The following is a 13,850-nucleotide window of genomic DNA, read 5'->3' as shown; positions in this document are numbered from 1 at the left end:
CAGTGACTCTCTCATCATTGATGTTTCTATCTCTCTCTCTCTCCCTCTCCTTTCCTCTCTGTGAAATCAATAAAGATATATTTTAAAAAAAAGAATTGTTAAAAAATTTTACCTTTTAAAATAAAATAGTATTAAAAAATATATTTTAATAAAATTTATTTTTCTAGTAATAAATACCCCATATGTGAAACCGTGACCCCTGGCAGCTTTCTAGCCATTCGATCAGGAACTCATTCTGCACCTTCTCTCCTCTCCGTATTAGTGTAAGGCACAAAATACAAGAAATTTCACAAATGGCAACTCTTAATTATGTACAGTAATGGAACAGTGGGTGAGTAAATGAAATGCCAGAAAAGTCTGTTTAGAAAGGTTGTGGACAGAGGAAAGATGCTTTATTATCAGTCTAAACTGTTTTTGAAATGCTTTTGTATTATGTACCTAAAAAGAATCCTTTAAGATATGTAGTTCCCTTCCCCATTCTTGAACCTCAGCATATTTTTAGTATCTCTGTAGCTGGTGATAAGTAAATTTAGCATAAAATTAAAACTAAATGATGAAATTAATGTCTTACTGCTATAGTGGATCCGTTCTTGCCAACTCCACCGTGGAGGATGACATGGAAATAATTTGAACAGGAATATATTGCTCCACCTACAACTCCAAGAACTGGGAAGATCTTCAATTTTACTTCTAGAATGGGTATCTTCAGGGGTAGAGGAAAGAAACATCATTAAGAAAACACAATGTTTTTTCTATTAAAAAGCAAAGAAACATTATGATATGGTCCTGTACAGTAAGTTATTGTTTTTCTCATAATCAAACCCTAACTTCCAGAATGTAGCCTGAAGTGGTAACTTTTCTTTCAGTGGTTTTATTCATTAAGTGAAAAGGGAATCCACCAAAGTCAGCTCAGTCTACTTAGATAATTGTGATGAGATTCAATCTCACAAACCTTCATCTGACCCAAAGGAATGAAAAAGGATAAGTCACTTGGACATAGTCCTTCTAGAAGGCAGCATCCCACGAAAGTGGGACACCGTGATCTGCATCATGAATGTGACAATCATGGTGTGTGTGCATGCAAAAATTTTGTGTAGTTAATATCCAGGATTAAATCTCTAGCAGTATATTTACCTGTTGGTCAACTGCTGTTCAAGAAAACTTCCAAAGGCAGCAAAGGATTTAAAAAACAGTAACAATAAATTGCCAAAAGCTGTAGGCTACTGTGTTTTGAAAATAAGACTTTGAAATACTGTACCAAAATTTGTGTAAACTACAGATTAACGACTAAATTTAGAAAATCTACATCTAAAGTATTCGCATTGGTGAAAACAAGCAGATGTGCTTGCTTCCTATGGTATTGTCAAAACATTGAATGAAATGGTTTGAAGATGAAGTTAAATTCTCCCCCATTAAAACTAAATCAGGCCCTGGCCAGTTTGGCTCAGTGGCTAGAGCGCAGGCCTGCAGATTGAAGGGTCCCAGGTTCGATTTCGGCCAGGAGTGCGCGCCTGGGCTGCAGGCTCGATCCCTGGCCCCGGGCGGGAGGCAGCCAAGCGATGTCTCTCTCACATTGGTGTCCCTCTCTCTAACTCTCTCTCTCCCTTCCACTCTCTCTGAAAAGCAATGGAAGAAATATCCTCAGATGAGGATTAAAAAACAAAACACTAAATCAGAATTCCAAATTTAAGACAACCGCATCTGACTTAACGACCAGAGATGCCTGCCTCTAGGTCCGCGTTCACAGCTTACGGGTACTAGTAGAGCAGCCACTACCTAGGGCACACCGCATCCCTCTAGGATACTCCAGAGGCCTAGAGTAGCATATACCTGATTCTGTTATTTATTCTTACATGGTAAGAAGGAACATGAGTGTCTCAGGGAATGTAGCTCTACTTGAAAATAAAATATGCTCAAAGTCTACTTCTGAGCCTAGGGAAATGAACTGTGCTTGGCAATTCTGAAACTATATGCCACAGAAAAATGTCCTGTTACTATTTTTAATAGAATTACTTTTCAGAGCAATTTTAGGTTCACAGAAAATTGTACAGAAAGTACACAGAGTCCCCAAAGGCCCCTCTCCCCCCTCCAATCCCCCTTATTATCAACATCCCCACTAGAGTGGTGCATTTGTCACAGTCAAGGGACCTCCACTGACACATTGTTATCACTCAAAGCCCAGTTTACATCAGGGCTCACTCTTGGTGGTGGACATTCTACGCGTTTGGACAAATGCGTGACAGGTGTCCAGCATCACACTATCACACAGAAGAGTTTTACTGCCCTAAAAATTCTCTGCGCTTTGCCTATTTATCCCTCCTTCCCCCAACCTCTCACAACCACTAACCTTTTCACTATTTCCGTCCTTCTGCCTTTTCATGAATGTCATAGTTGGAATCATATAGTATGTAGCCTTTTCAGACTGGCTTCTTCCACTAAGTAATATCCATTTAAGGTTCCTCCATGTCTTTTCAGAGCTTGATAGCTCTTTCTTTTCAACACTGACTAATATTCCATAGTGTATCCATTCACCTACTGAAGGACATCTTGGCTGCTTCCAAATGTTGGCAATTATGAATAAAGCTGCTATAAACAGCTTATGGATATAAGTTTTCAACTTATTTAAATACATACTAAGAGATCTTGTGGTAAGAGTATGCTCAGTTTTGTATCTCATGCTATTTTCACTGAACGTATAATATAGCTTCGTGACTAAAAACATAGAGTCTGGGACCAGTCTACTTAATTCCTAGCTCCAGTACTCACTAGCTATGTGTTCTTGGGCAAATTACGTGATCATTCTAAAACTTATTTATAAAACAGATTAATCTCTATTTTATAGGATTGGTCTGAGGATCAGGTGAAACAATGATAGTAGAATGTTTAGGAACATAGTAAGTGTTGAATAAATGCTGGCTGTTGGCTGCTGGTATCACCTTTCTTTTTCTTCTTAATGCTGTGGGAATGAGGCGGTGAATCCGCCAGTGTTGCGGACTTGGGGTGTGGAGACAGAATAGTTCGTCTTTCCAGTTTCTTCCTATGCAAAGCACGCATTTATGACAGCGGCTTCCTGGGTCAGCTTCGGTCAACATACTGAGGTTACCGACCAAGCAGAAAACAAAAAACACTCCTTCATATGGGAAACTTCACCTCATAATAGATTATAAAAAATGCAAATTAGCAGCATTCCTTTCCTAATATTGAGGAACACGTTTCAAATGTAAAATATTTTCTTGAATTTACTTTTCTAAACATCTATTCTATGAGATGAATTTTGGCCTGGAAAAGGTCATTCAACTAGTGTTTGATTTTGTATTAGGGAAACGGGTTGTTTTCTGCCATGTGGTAGTATATTCGTGCACAGGGAAAAATGTTCTAAGGTACGTAGGAGGACAAAATTATAAAACAAAGGGAGAAGGTTAAGAAACGGAGTGAATATTAAATGCAATGCCAAGGATTTCTGAAGAAAATTAATGATGCACTATTTTTCCTAAATATTTAAAAAGTACTTTATAAATTTATTTATTTAATTTATTTTTTTAAAAGTACTTTATAAATTTAAACATTCCGTTTTACCGTATAGTCCCACATTGCTGCTCCTCCAAATGTAGACAACACAAAGACGGCCATTAAACCCACTTGAATTTCATTTACATCCACTCTAGGGGGAGAACAAAGAATAGAAAAGATGTTTGTGGATAAAATTCCTGAATGTAAAGGCTAGTTAGCCATATATTAAATATCAAAGATGTAAAAATCTCTGCAGGCTTAGTTTATTTTTGCCTTTAGTTCCATCACTGAATTATCAGCTGACTACACTTAACAAGTTAAAAAACCTGTAGAACAACATGTGCTCCCATAAAGGCAGGCATTAGTGCATGGGCAGGGAGAAAACCTTGTATAGCATATGTAAAATTGCTAACAGCAATTGCCACTGAGATTGCAGAAGGCTTTTTACTTTCTACGTTAAGTACTTCTGTAAAGTTTAAATTATAACAATCATGCATTACTCTCATAATCAGAAAAAAATTATATAAAAACAACCAGATAATTTAAGACAAATTCTTAAACCCTCTCAAGTCAATTTAACATAAGAAGCAGGGAAAATTTCAACAGTTTTTCCTATTAAGTTACTAACAAACAGTCCCTATAGTTTTTTTGTTTGTTTGTTTGAACAGATATTTTCCTCCTAACATATAAACATGCTTAAATTTCTTTCAAAAAACCCACGAAACCCGCCACTACAAGTCTCTCGTTGGCATCCCCTGAAGCTATGGGCTCCTCTCTTCTTCGCTCCGTAAACAGGCTAACTGAAAGGTCGTCTACATTTCTAATTTCCTCCTGTCTTCCTATCTGCTGCTTACTCCACTCTAATCTGATTTCCGGCCCCATTCTACTAAAATTATTTAAGGTCAACAGTGACTTTCGATTTGCTGAAGCGAAAGGATACGTTTCAGTGATTATCTTGCATAAAACTTCTCTACATTACTTAAATGCTCTGCTATGGTTTTATTTCTCCCATTCTCTTTCCTGATTCTCCTAACCTGCTGGAAGCTGTTCTCAGGCTCCTTCCTGGACGGCTGCTTCCTCCACATCTTAAGCGCCGCTGCTTCCAGAATTCCCTCTCTTCTCCTTTTAGACTCTGAACAATTCTGTCTATGCTTAAGACTATCACCTATATGCTAGTGACCTATGAATCCACATCTTCTCTGAGCTCCATATTTTTGTATCTGTACCGACTTTACATCTCCCCCTGGATGCCCGGGAGTCTTTAGATGCTAGAGGAATACTAATTCCTCTGCACATATAAGGGGATGCAGGGATTAGATGATAAAATAAAATCAGATACGGAAGAAAACACTTCCCACCTGAGCTATTGGCGGGGTGGGTGGGGGCAGTTAGGAGGAACGCAACATTAACCCACAAATAAAAGGAAAACATGAACAATGGCATCCACTATTAGTAAGATCAGTGGCCTCCAGGCTGCATGGAGACAGAGCCACGTTAGCTGGAAAAGGAAAACATAATAACACAATATAGGGTGCTTTGTGGAGAGAAGGGGGAAAGGTACTAACTTTCACTGAGCATCTATCATGAGTCCTGTTTCATGTTATTCAGGTCCCTTATTTCTCTTTCTCCTGTCTAATATAAGTTCGGGCTAGTGAGTTGGAGAAGGGGGTGAAAAAAATAAAGTTATTATCAAATATGTAACTATGTATAACCTGCAGAATACCTCAAAGATTTAAATTCAGGTATAACACTTACGGATGCTCCAATAAATTAAAATATAATTTAAGTTCCTGACTGAAGCTTTGTTCTCATTATTATACATAAGTGACCTATAGAACAGATTGTGAAAATAGATTCGGTTACATTTTTAAATGTACAACTCAAAATATATACTTACTTTCCAAACCTCAACACCCCGGAAACGTAAGTCTGCCAATGAGCACAGTAAAATAAGAACATGCCAATAAAAGAGCAGAAAAACAACCAGTCTGGATGAGTTCCTAGACGCACAGCAATTGAAGCTCCGATGGCCATCAATACTGAAAGAAACAGGTTTAAGAACCATTAAGAATTAGAAATAATTAATGAAAAAAATTGCCATGTACTATTCAGCATTGCAGAGTTTTAAGGTACATAATCTTGGCATTAAAATAAGGTATCCTTGCCCGGCCGGCGTGGCTCAGCGGTTGAGCACCGACCTAGGATCCAGATCGCAGCTCGATTCCCGGTCAGGGCACAGGCCCGGGTTGCGGGCTCAATCCCCAGTTGGGGGCGTGCAGGAGGCAGCCGATCAATGACTCTCTCATCATTGATGTTTCTATCTCTCTTTCTCCCTCTCCCTTACTCTCCCTGAAATCAATAAAGACATTTAAAATAATAATAATAATAGTGAGGTACACTAAACAAAATAAATTATTGAAGATGCTTTTAAAATGCACTGTGCAAAATTGCTCCCATATGTACACCTATCTAAAGAAATTAACCATTCAGTAGCTCCTTTCATTTAGTGTTTGTTATTATTTTAAAAAAACAAACACATCTACAGTTAACTTACCTGTGGAAAGAGAGTCACAACCATGGTCAAAAAGTTCCCCTAAAGGAGAGCAAGAGTTTGTCCTTCGGGCCTGTTTCCCATCGACGGCATCCAGTGACTGGTAGGCAAAGAGTCCAAGGGCACACAACAGGTATGTCCAGTATGGTGCCTAAAAATGAGTGTAAGTGAGAAAGGCTTGTTCCAAGAAATAACAATGAGAGACAATAAGGTAGCTTGTTTGAAAAAGGCTCAATCGAAGCCAATCGACGCATTTTCTTGTGTCCACAGTTTATATCACCTCAGTGTGTTATAAAGAAGATTCCTAATCTTCCTTCTACAAATGTAAATTAAACTGAGAAATCAAATGAACTGCTCTAAGTCATCTGGGTAGAGGGGCTCAGAAGTCGATATTGTGAGGAGCACAAAGTTAAATGGCTGAGCAAGGGTTAGGACCTGATTTTGATTCTTAGTCCAATGCTATTCATATATGGCACTGGATTTGACATTATTAAGTAAGTCTTCGCTCTAAGAAACAAAGACAGGTTACAGACCCTGCTTCATCCACGATGGAGTATCAGGGGACTAGATTTCCTCTCCCACCTTATAAAACTAGAAAAGCAATAAAATAAATGGAACAGCAGTCTTCAGACATTGCAGGAAATACAGGACGTGACCCCCGCAGAAGGGAAACAAACGAGGTGAACCTATGACTGCTCCAGCTCATTGCCTAGAGGCAGTTTCTAGACCACAGTACAGAAATGGGGAACCTGGACAGTGCCCTGTGATCTTGCTGTGTTGAGGAGAAACAGAGCATATAGTTCAGGAAGGTCGGGGCAGCTTGAATTTGTGGGGCACAGCATGGGAGAAGAGGGGGTGCTTAGGTGATTACATATAAGGGGCTTAGAAAAGTACCTGGCATACAGAAGTGAGGCAAGATAGTAAGAAGTTAGGAAAATTCCTTGGCAAGTGGAACGGGGAAACCGAGACAGACAGCTGAGCAAACCAGTCGAGCAATTTACAGCAGATACAGAAGGTCATCTCCCTAGAGATAGCAGCCAGTTGTATTTCAGCTCCAGGCCCAGAAAAGCAGCAAAACCAGGTAGGCAAAGCCAGGACCAGCTGCAGTGACCAATGACCCCCTGCCCTGGTGCTGGCCAATCGGCAAAAATCGCTACCCTGAAAGAGTACATCTGGAAAACTGATGAATATTCTGCCAAAACCTCCCCTGAGACCTCCCTTTCCTAAGAGTCCTGCCTGCAAACGAGAATAAAGCCCTCAAAAGAAAGAATCCAACTCCAGCTCTCCCTCTGTGGAGCATGCCCACACCTTTCTTCCCTCTCCAGCGAGCATCTCCTGAACTCTAAGGGTCCCCAGGTGACTTGCAACCGGGGGAGCAATGGGCAGCAGCAGCTTGTCCCGGGCTAACCCCCTGAAACTGTATGCAGGGCCCCCTTTTCTCTGGCTTCTCAGTGAGCCAAAGCAGCCCCGCCTGGGCTCTCCTGTTGCTTTTTCTATACTAAGCCCTTCCTTGTTTCACTGTCCGCAGCTTTAATACACACACCCTCATAGTCACCTCGACTCATGCTGTGAAGTCCTTCCTGGAAGTCAAGAACCCACTACCAGCTGGCCCTAGGCAGACCCGCTCACGGCCAGGTCCCCTATCTGGTAACAGAAGACAATTTTAGGTGCTTCGTGGGTAAACTTTTCATTTTAATATTTATGTCTTTATTTTAGTGTGTTTTGGAAAATTTTAATATGGCTATTAAAAGACTTAGAATGAATCAACATCTTTAAAAAAGAGTAGGTTGAAAGTTGATGAAAGAAAAGTAGTAAATAAGAAACAGTATAGGTAACACACAACAACAACAGAATCTTCCAAAATTAAAATTTAAGAAATACTAGAACTATACAATGCTCATTTATATGAATTTTTACACTTAATAGAGGCCTCTTGGCTTTAAATAACCTTGGGTATGAGTTGACAGACATGCAAAAGATATTGCATAACCAGTAACTACTGGGTCAGCTGGTAACGGACATTTCAATGATCCAACCGTCAACTGACTACTCTCCATAAAAATAGAAAGTGCACTTATAACGGGTAGGAAGGAAGAAAACTCTTAAGACAGATCTCGCATATGTGAGAGAAAAAAAAGTAATGTTGGTGTTGTGTCAAAAGGAGGACTTTGTACCTAGTGCAGCGATTTTTTAAAGAGAAAATTCAGTTGCTAACAGGCTGCTAACCTGACCCTGGTCGAACCCATATCGTGCCTGCGCCTGTGACAGCGCTAAGTTCACCTGCGCCGCGTGGGGCGCGTCCTTGTTTACAGAGGGAGGCCCCAGAGGCCCTGGGTGTCAGGGAGGGACCGCCGTTCTCAGGAAGGCCCCGCAGGCTCACTGGTTCCAGAAGGGACCTTTGGCCTCAGCGCTGGTTCGGGGCCAGCGTTTGAGAAGAGCACACCCATTTTCAGGAAATCAGGCAGGGTCCAAGCTGGGGGAGGAAGCCAGCCCAGCAGTGCCGGCTAAGCTGCGTTCAGGGCTCCGGGGGCTCTCTCATGACATTAGAAGTCTGTACTTTGGAAGGTAGGCTGCTTTTTATATTTTGTGTGAATAGTTCTTTTTTTATATCCTTCCTCTAGAAATTACTAGAGCTGCTGTTCAAAATGCCAGGCTCCCATCGTGCTAAGGGCACCGGGAAGGGAGAGGGGAGTGAAGAGGATCCCCCCTCCCCGCCAGACCTACCACCAATGTCAACGGTAGTGGGTGCTCTAACATCTGTTCTGGTTTTTAACCTCACAAACCCCAAGTGGCCAGAGCCTTCCGCCCAGGCCAGATACACAGGGAGTGTGATTTAAAGCTCTTTCCAGACACTACAGTGCCACTTTTTACCCACACGTGAACCAGAATCTAAAGGAGCAGCAGCTCAGTCCTTGGGGATCAAGGACAGGAAAGCCCCAGGGATGGAAGGGGCAGGCCTCCCATCAAAGCTGCTTCCACGGTACCTGCAGAAGCTCCTCCTGCGCGGGGCTGGGACCAGGGCGTGGCACCAGTTTATTCTCGGGCGGTGCACCTGCCTGCTTAACTCTGAGGCCTGCGTGCCTGCTTGCCTCCCTCAAGTCCCTGCCCTGCTTCTAGAACTTCCATCTCCTGAAAGCTGGAGTTTATATTTTGCTTTAGAAGAAGAGGCCAATCCCTTAATAAATGATGCTTGATAAGTTATTGAGCTGGTTAAAAAGAGAGAGAGAGCGAGAGAGAGAGAGAGGAAGGTAGGTGATAAAAAAGGAAATACACTAGATTTCAAAGAAACCAAACCTACACAAAAACTGAATAGGAATCTACAGGTTATTGTCTTTTCTTATTATTTCCCCACCAAATAACTCTTTATGGCACAAAGGCAACTATCACCTGAATTATTAAGATGGAGTAAAACATTTCTTAAGGTCTTTCTGACTTACTCGCTTTTTGGTTCAACTTTCTATCATAAACGAAAGAAATTATTCAGTGCCCTTTGACCCAGCCCTATGCGAGGCACCTGGCTGCTCTAAACATACTCTTAGGAGAGACACTGACATGGATTTATATGCACAGACCGGAAAGATGAAGCAAAAACATTTACTCAAATCAACTTAAACAATGGAGCCAGTTTGCAGCGGTCAAGAACAGGTGTATGAGGGTTTGGTGGCAGATAAACACTACCAGGCTGGAGCTTGAAGAAGATGCTAAGTCCTTCGAATCACTGAGTTTCCTCATAGGCAGATGTAGGAAGCACATTAAATAAGCCCCAAAGTCCCTCGAACCGCAGGAGTCTGTGACTCTACTTTGGGGCAGGCGGCCCAGGGATGGCGGCCAAGGACAGAGCAGGGTTCAGACAGAAGGGCTTCACCAAAGTGGAGGAGGCAGTTCGTGCTCTCTCTTCACCCCAACTCTTGCTTGTTAAAATTACAGGGGCCAAAGAGCCGGTAGGTATTTAAGACCCGCTAAAACTGGGTAAGGGTGGGCAAGCAGGAGCTCCCAGTTACATTCTGTTGCTGCATTCGTGCGGCCGATAACCCAGCACGTATGTGCGCTAAGCCCCTGCTTTATGCAAGGCGCTGTGCTGTGCAGATGTACAAATGAGCACTCGCTGTCTGAGTTTAAAATCTGGCAGGTTGTCCTGCTCCGTAAAGACACACGTAACCGAAATGCAGAGGTTCTACAGGAGGACTGCAAAGCCCCGCGTGGAATCCTGGTCTCCACTTAAAGCCATGTACCCTGGAAGAGGTTAACTGCCCTTCAGTCTCCTCATCTGTAAAATGGGAGAATAGTACCTTTTCAGAAGTCCTTGAGAGGAATAAATGAGGTAATAGACAAAAGCAGTTTAAAATAATGCCAGGTACACAGTCAACGCCTGGTAAACATCAGTTATTATTGTTATTGGTGTTTAGAGGGTCCAGTGATTGATTTGACTCTGGAGAGGGAAGAAATTGTTTCATCGGGAGGCAGTGTTAGAGCTGTGCTTTAAAAGATGGAAGTGGGACAGGAGAAAGGAAGGGGGAAGAGAAAAGAGAGGGACAGGAAAGAGAGAAATCTCTCCTATAGAGTAAGTAGTTCCATTTGGCCGGAGTGGAAAGTTCGGGAACAGAAATGGTGGTGTGAAATGCAATTCAGAGCACTGCTGTAGAAACTTAATATCAATCATTTAACTTTTTTCTATTCGTTTCCCTTCATACCCCAGTCATGTCCTAGAAATTAACACGGTAGTTAAGAAACAGAGCAAATTTTATTAATTTAGATATGTAGTATGCATTACATACATGTAACCCTCTATGGGTAGGATTATATTCTATATGGATAGATAAGCCTAAGCCTCTAAATCCAAAAGCCTTATGTATTTTTGCTGACCCTTTATGGAAGCAACCTGTCAAGTCTGAAAAAGCACAAAGAATTCTTAAAGTCTAAGAATCAGAAAACGGGTTCCAAGCCAAGTTAAAGTCACTCAACCCTCTGGGCCTCAATTTCCTCTTAATGAAAATACATAGTCCTACTCTTGCTTCAAGGTGAATGGACAGAAGGAGTACTAATATGGTGGAAAGGCTATTCTAGGAAGGAAAAAACTTGCCAATCTCCTTGGGTTGACAAATGCAACAATGGGTATGGAAGCACTTTACATACATGATAAATATTGTATAAGATACAAAGGTTTTTTTCCTATACACCATATAGAAAAAGGGAGGAGGAACTCCAGACAAGAAGATGGTAGTATGTAGTATATGTAAAAAATATATAAGCTTCGGTGTCAGACCGACTTAGATCTGAATCCTGCCTGGTCCTGTCATTTCCTAGCTGTGTGACCTGAAAGCAAAACAGCATGTTTCTTTCACGCTGCTGCTAGAATCCTCAAACAGGCAAAGTGAGTCCTGTAAGGATGTTTCTCGTCACTGCTTCAGCACCAAGAAACGTGCAGGATCTAATGACACACATTTTAGAAACTCTTCTTGGCTTTACCTTAATTCTTACCTCCCTTTTTGGATCGTCCTGGGTTGGTTTTTTTTTTAAGTGCCTCCCTTTTTAAAATGAGGCTGAGCCTAAAAATTAATAAATTATACTCTGACCTCTTCCTTCACTCCCCTACCGCCTTATATCCCTAAACAGACTCTCTCGGACTTGTTTGTATGCCCTGCTCTTTCTAAGTGCCCAACAAATGGTTCTTAAATTAATAATAATATTGAAAAGCTCACAACCTAACTGGCAAATATATCAGAAACATACAAATACTGTTAGCCAAATCCAGGCCCAAGAAAACATAATTTTATTATATATTTTCAGGACCTTTTAAATAACAGTAATATTTTTAATTTGTTGAGCAAGTTACAACTGTTCATGTTTATCTGCATGTGATATATCATTTGGTCCTCACTGCGGCCTTGTGAAATTGGTTTGGCAGGTGGGATTTTCCGTTTCACACCTGGGAAACAGACCGGCCGTTCTCTCCATGGCCTGGCAGAGCCACAGCAGAACCCAAGTCTTCCTCTTCAAATCCAGGGCTCTTTCCATTCTAGCCAAAAACTAAAGCAACTTACTTTTTTCAAACAATGTGGAAATGAATAACAACGGGAATGTCTGCCAAGAAATCATCTATAATAAACATAACCATTAGTCAGCAAGATCTGTTTAAAATGTAGGCTCCATCAATTATTATTATTTTTTAAATGAACGGATATATGGAGGACATGAGATATTTCCACTGTATTCTTATTATCCAACCTCAAATCGCATTAGGACCTGCATTCAAATATGATTATAAAGGGAGTTCACTATGTGGAGGGCAAAGACAAGAAAGCAGTGCCACAGAATGTGCAGCGTGGCCTCCCCCGGGCCATCTAAAAAGCGACAGGTAAGCGACAGGTAGGAGGGAACCGCCTCCGCCTCCCAAGCCCTCCGCACTCAGCCCAGGGGTGCTTCCGAGGCGCAGCTGTCCAGAGCCCACACTATTTACTCTCCTTCTTTGGGACACAGGTCAAAGGCTCACAGCTAATAAAATCTATGGGCTTTCAGGACTCCTGCGTCCTGATGATAAGGATTGTCACCTGGCCGACGCCTCAGTCTGTGTTTCACGAAAAAGTCAATGAAGCGAAGAGGAAGTTGTTCCCTCTACAAAGAGTAACTTCTCTCTGATCAGCGCTACCGGTACTTTCACTGGCACAACCTTGAGAAACGGACGGCTCAGTGTCCAAAGGGGACCTCGGGCTCGCCCCACCTGACCGCACGCCCCGGCGCCAGGCACGGCGCGGACGGGGGGTTCAGTCCCCGGTGGGCGTAGCGCGACCCACAGCTCGCGGGGCCCACGCGCGGCATCGGGGGGCGCGGCTGCCAGGCGGCAGGCCCCCGGCTCGCGGTGACCTTGACGGCCCCTCGGCCGCCCGGGGAGGCTCGGGGGGGACACGGGCCCGGGGAGGCGGCGCGACAGCCCCTCGGCCGCCCGGGAGGCTCGGGGGGGACACGGGCCCGGGGAGGCGGCGCGACAGCCCCTCGGCCGCCGGGGGAGGCTCGGGGGGGACACGGGCCCGGGGAGGCGGCGCGACAGCCCCTCGGCCGCCCGGGGAGGCTCGGGGGGGACACGGGCCCGGGGAGGCGGCGCGACGGCCCCTCGGCCGCCCGGGGAGGCTCGGGGGGGACACGGGCCCGGGGAGGCGGCGCGACAGCCCCTCGGCCGCCCGGGAGGCTCGGGGGGGACACGGGCCCGGGGAGGCGGCGCGACAGCCCCTCGGCCGCCCGGGAGGCTCGGGGGGGACACGGGCCCGGGGAGGCGGCGCGACAGCCCCTCCGCCGCCCGGGAAGGCTCGGGGCGGACGAGGCGCGGGGTGGTGGTGGTGGCCCCCTCCCCCGCCCCTGGAGGCTCAGCCACGCGGGGGTCACCCGCTCCCCCGGCGCCTGGAGCTGCGGGGCCCCGGGACGCCTGGGCGGTGCCCGGCGGGGGACGCGGGGCTCCTGGGGGCGGCAGCGGGGCCCCTCCTTCGGGGGCGGGGCGGGGGCGCCCTACCTCCTCGGTGGCCGTGGGGCAGTAGGCGATGAGCACGAGCGTGGTGAGCAGGTTGACGGCGAGGCCCAGGAGCGTGATGGAGTTGGGGGCGAGCCACAGCGGGATCCACCGCAGCAGCCAGGTCCAGTAGAGCTGCAGCGGCGGCTCGAGCACCGAGACGCCCGCGGCGCTGTAGCGATGCTCCTCCAGCCGCCGCAGCTGCGCCGCGCTCAGCGGCTCCGCCAGCGCCCGCAGCCAGCGCGGCCCCGGCCTGGCCCCGGCGCCCGCCGCCATGGCCGCCTGCGGGCC

General features: G+C 44.8%; 1 protein-coding gene across 1 annotated transcript in view; it reads right to left on the bottom strand.

Annotated features, from left to right (window-relative positions):
• CHPT1 (choline phosphotransferase 1) overlaps positions 1 to 13,850 on the bottom strand; it is a 21,741-nt gene extending 7,891 nt beyond the window's left edge. The window contains exons 1-5 of the mRNA XM_087814855.1: positions 13,563 to 13,850; positions 6,065 to 6,212; positions 5,408 to 5,549; positions 3,577 to 3,661; positions 572 to 703 (exon numbers count right to left, since the gene is read on the bottom strand). Of these exons, the coding sequence (XP_087670981.1) occupies positions 572 to 703; positions 3,577 to 3,661; positions 5,408 to 5,549; positions 6,065 to 6,212; positions 13,563 to 13,835 (780 nt within the window). The 5' untranslated portion in view covers positions 13,836 to 13,850. The remainder of the gene's footprint in view (positions 1 to 571; positions 704 to 3,576; positions 3,662 to 5,407; positions 5,550 to 6,064; positions 6,213 to 13,562) is intronic.

The sequence above is a fragment of the Miniopterus natalensis genome, chromosome 2, assembly GCF_054644295.1.
Source record: "Miniopterus natalensis isolate mMinNat1 chromosome 2, mMinNat1.hap1, whole genome shotgun sequence".
NCBI lineage: Eukaryota > Metazoa > Chordata > Mammalia > Chiroptera > Miniopteridae > Miniopterus > Miniopterus natalensis.
Note: the sequence above shows the minus strand (reverse complement) of the source record. Positions and strands in the feature narration are given on the sequence as shown.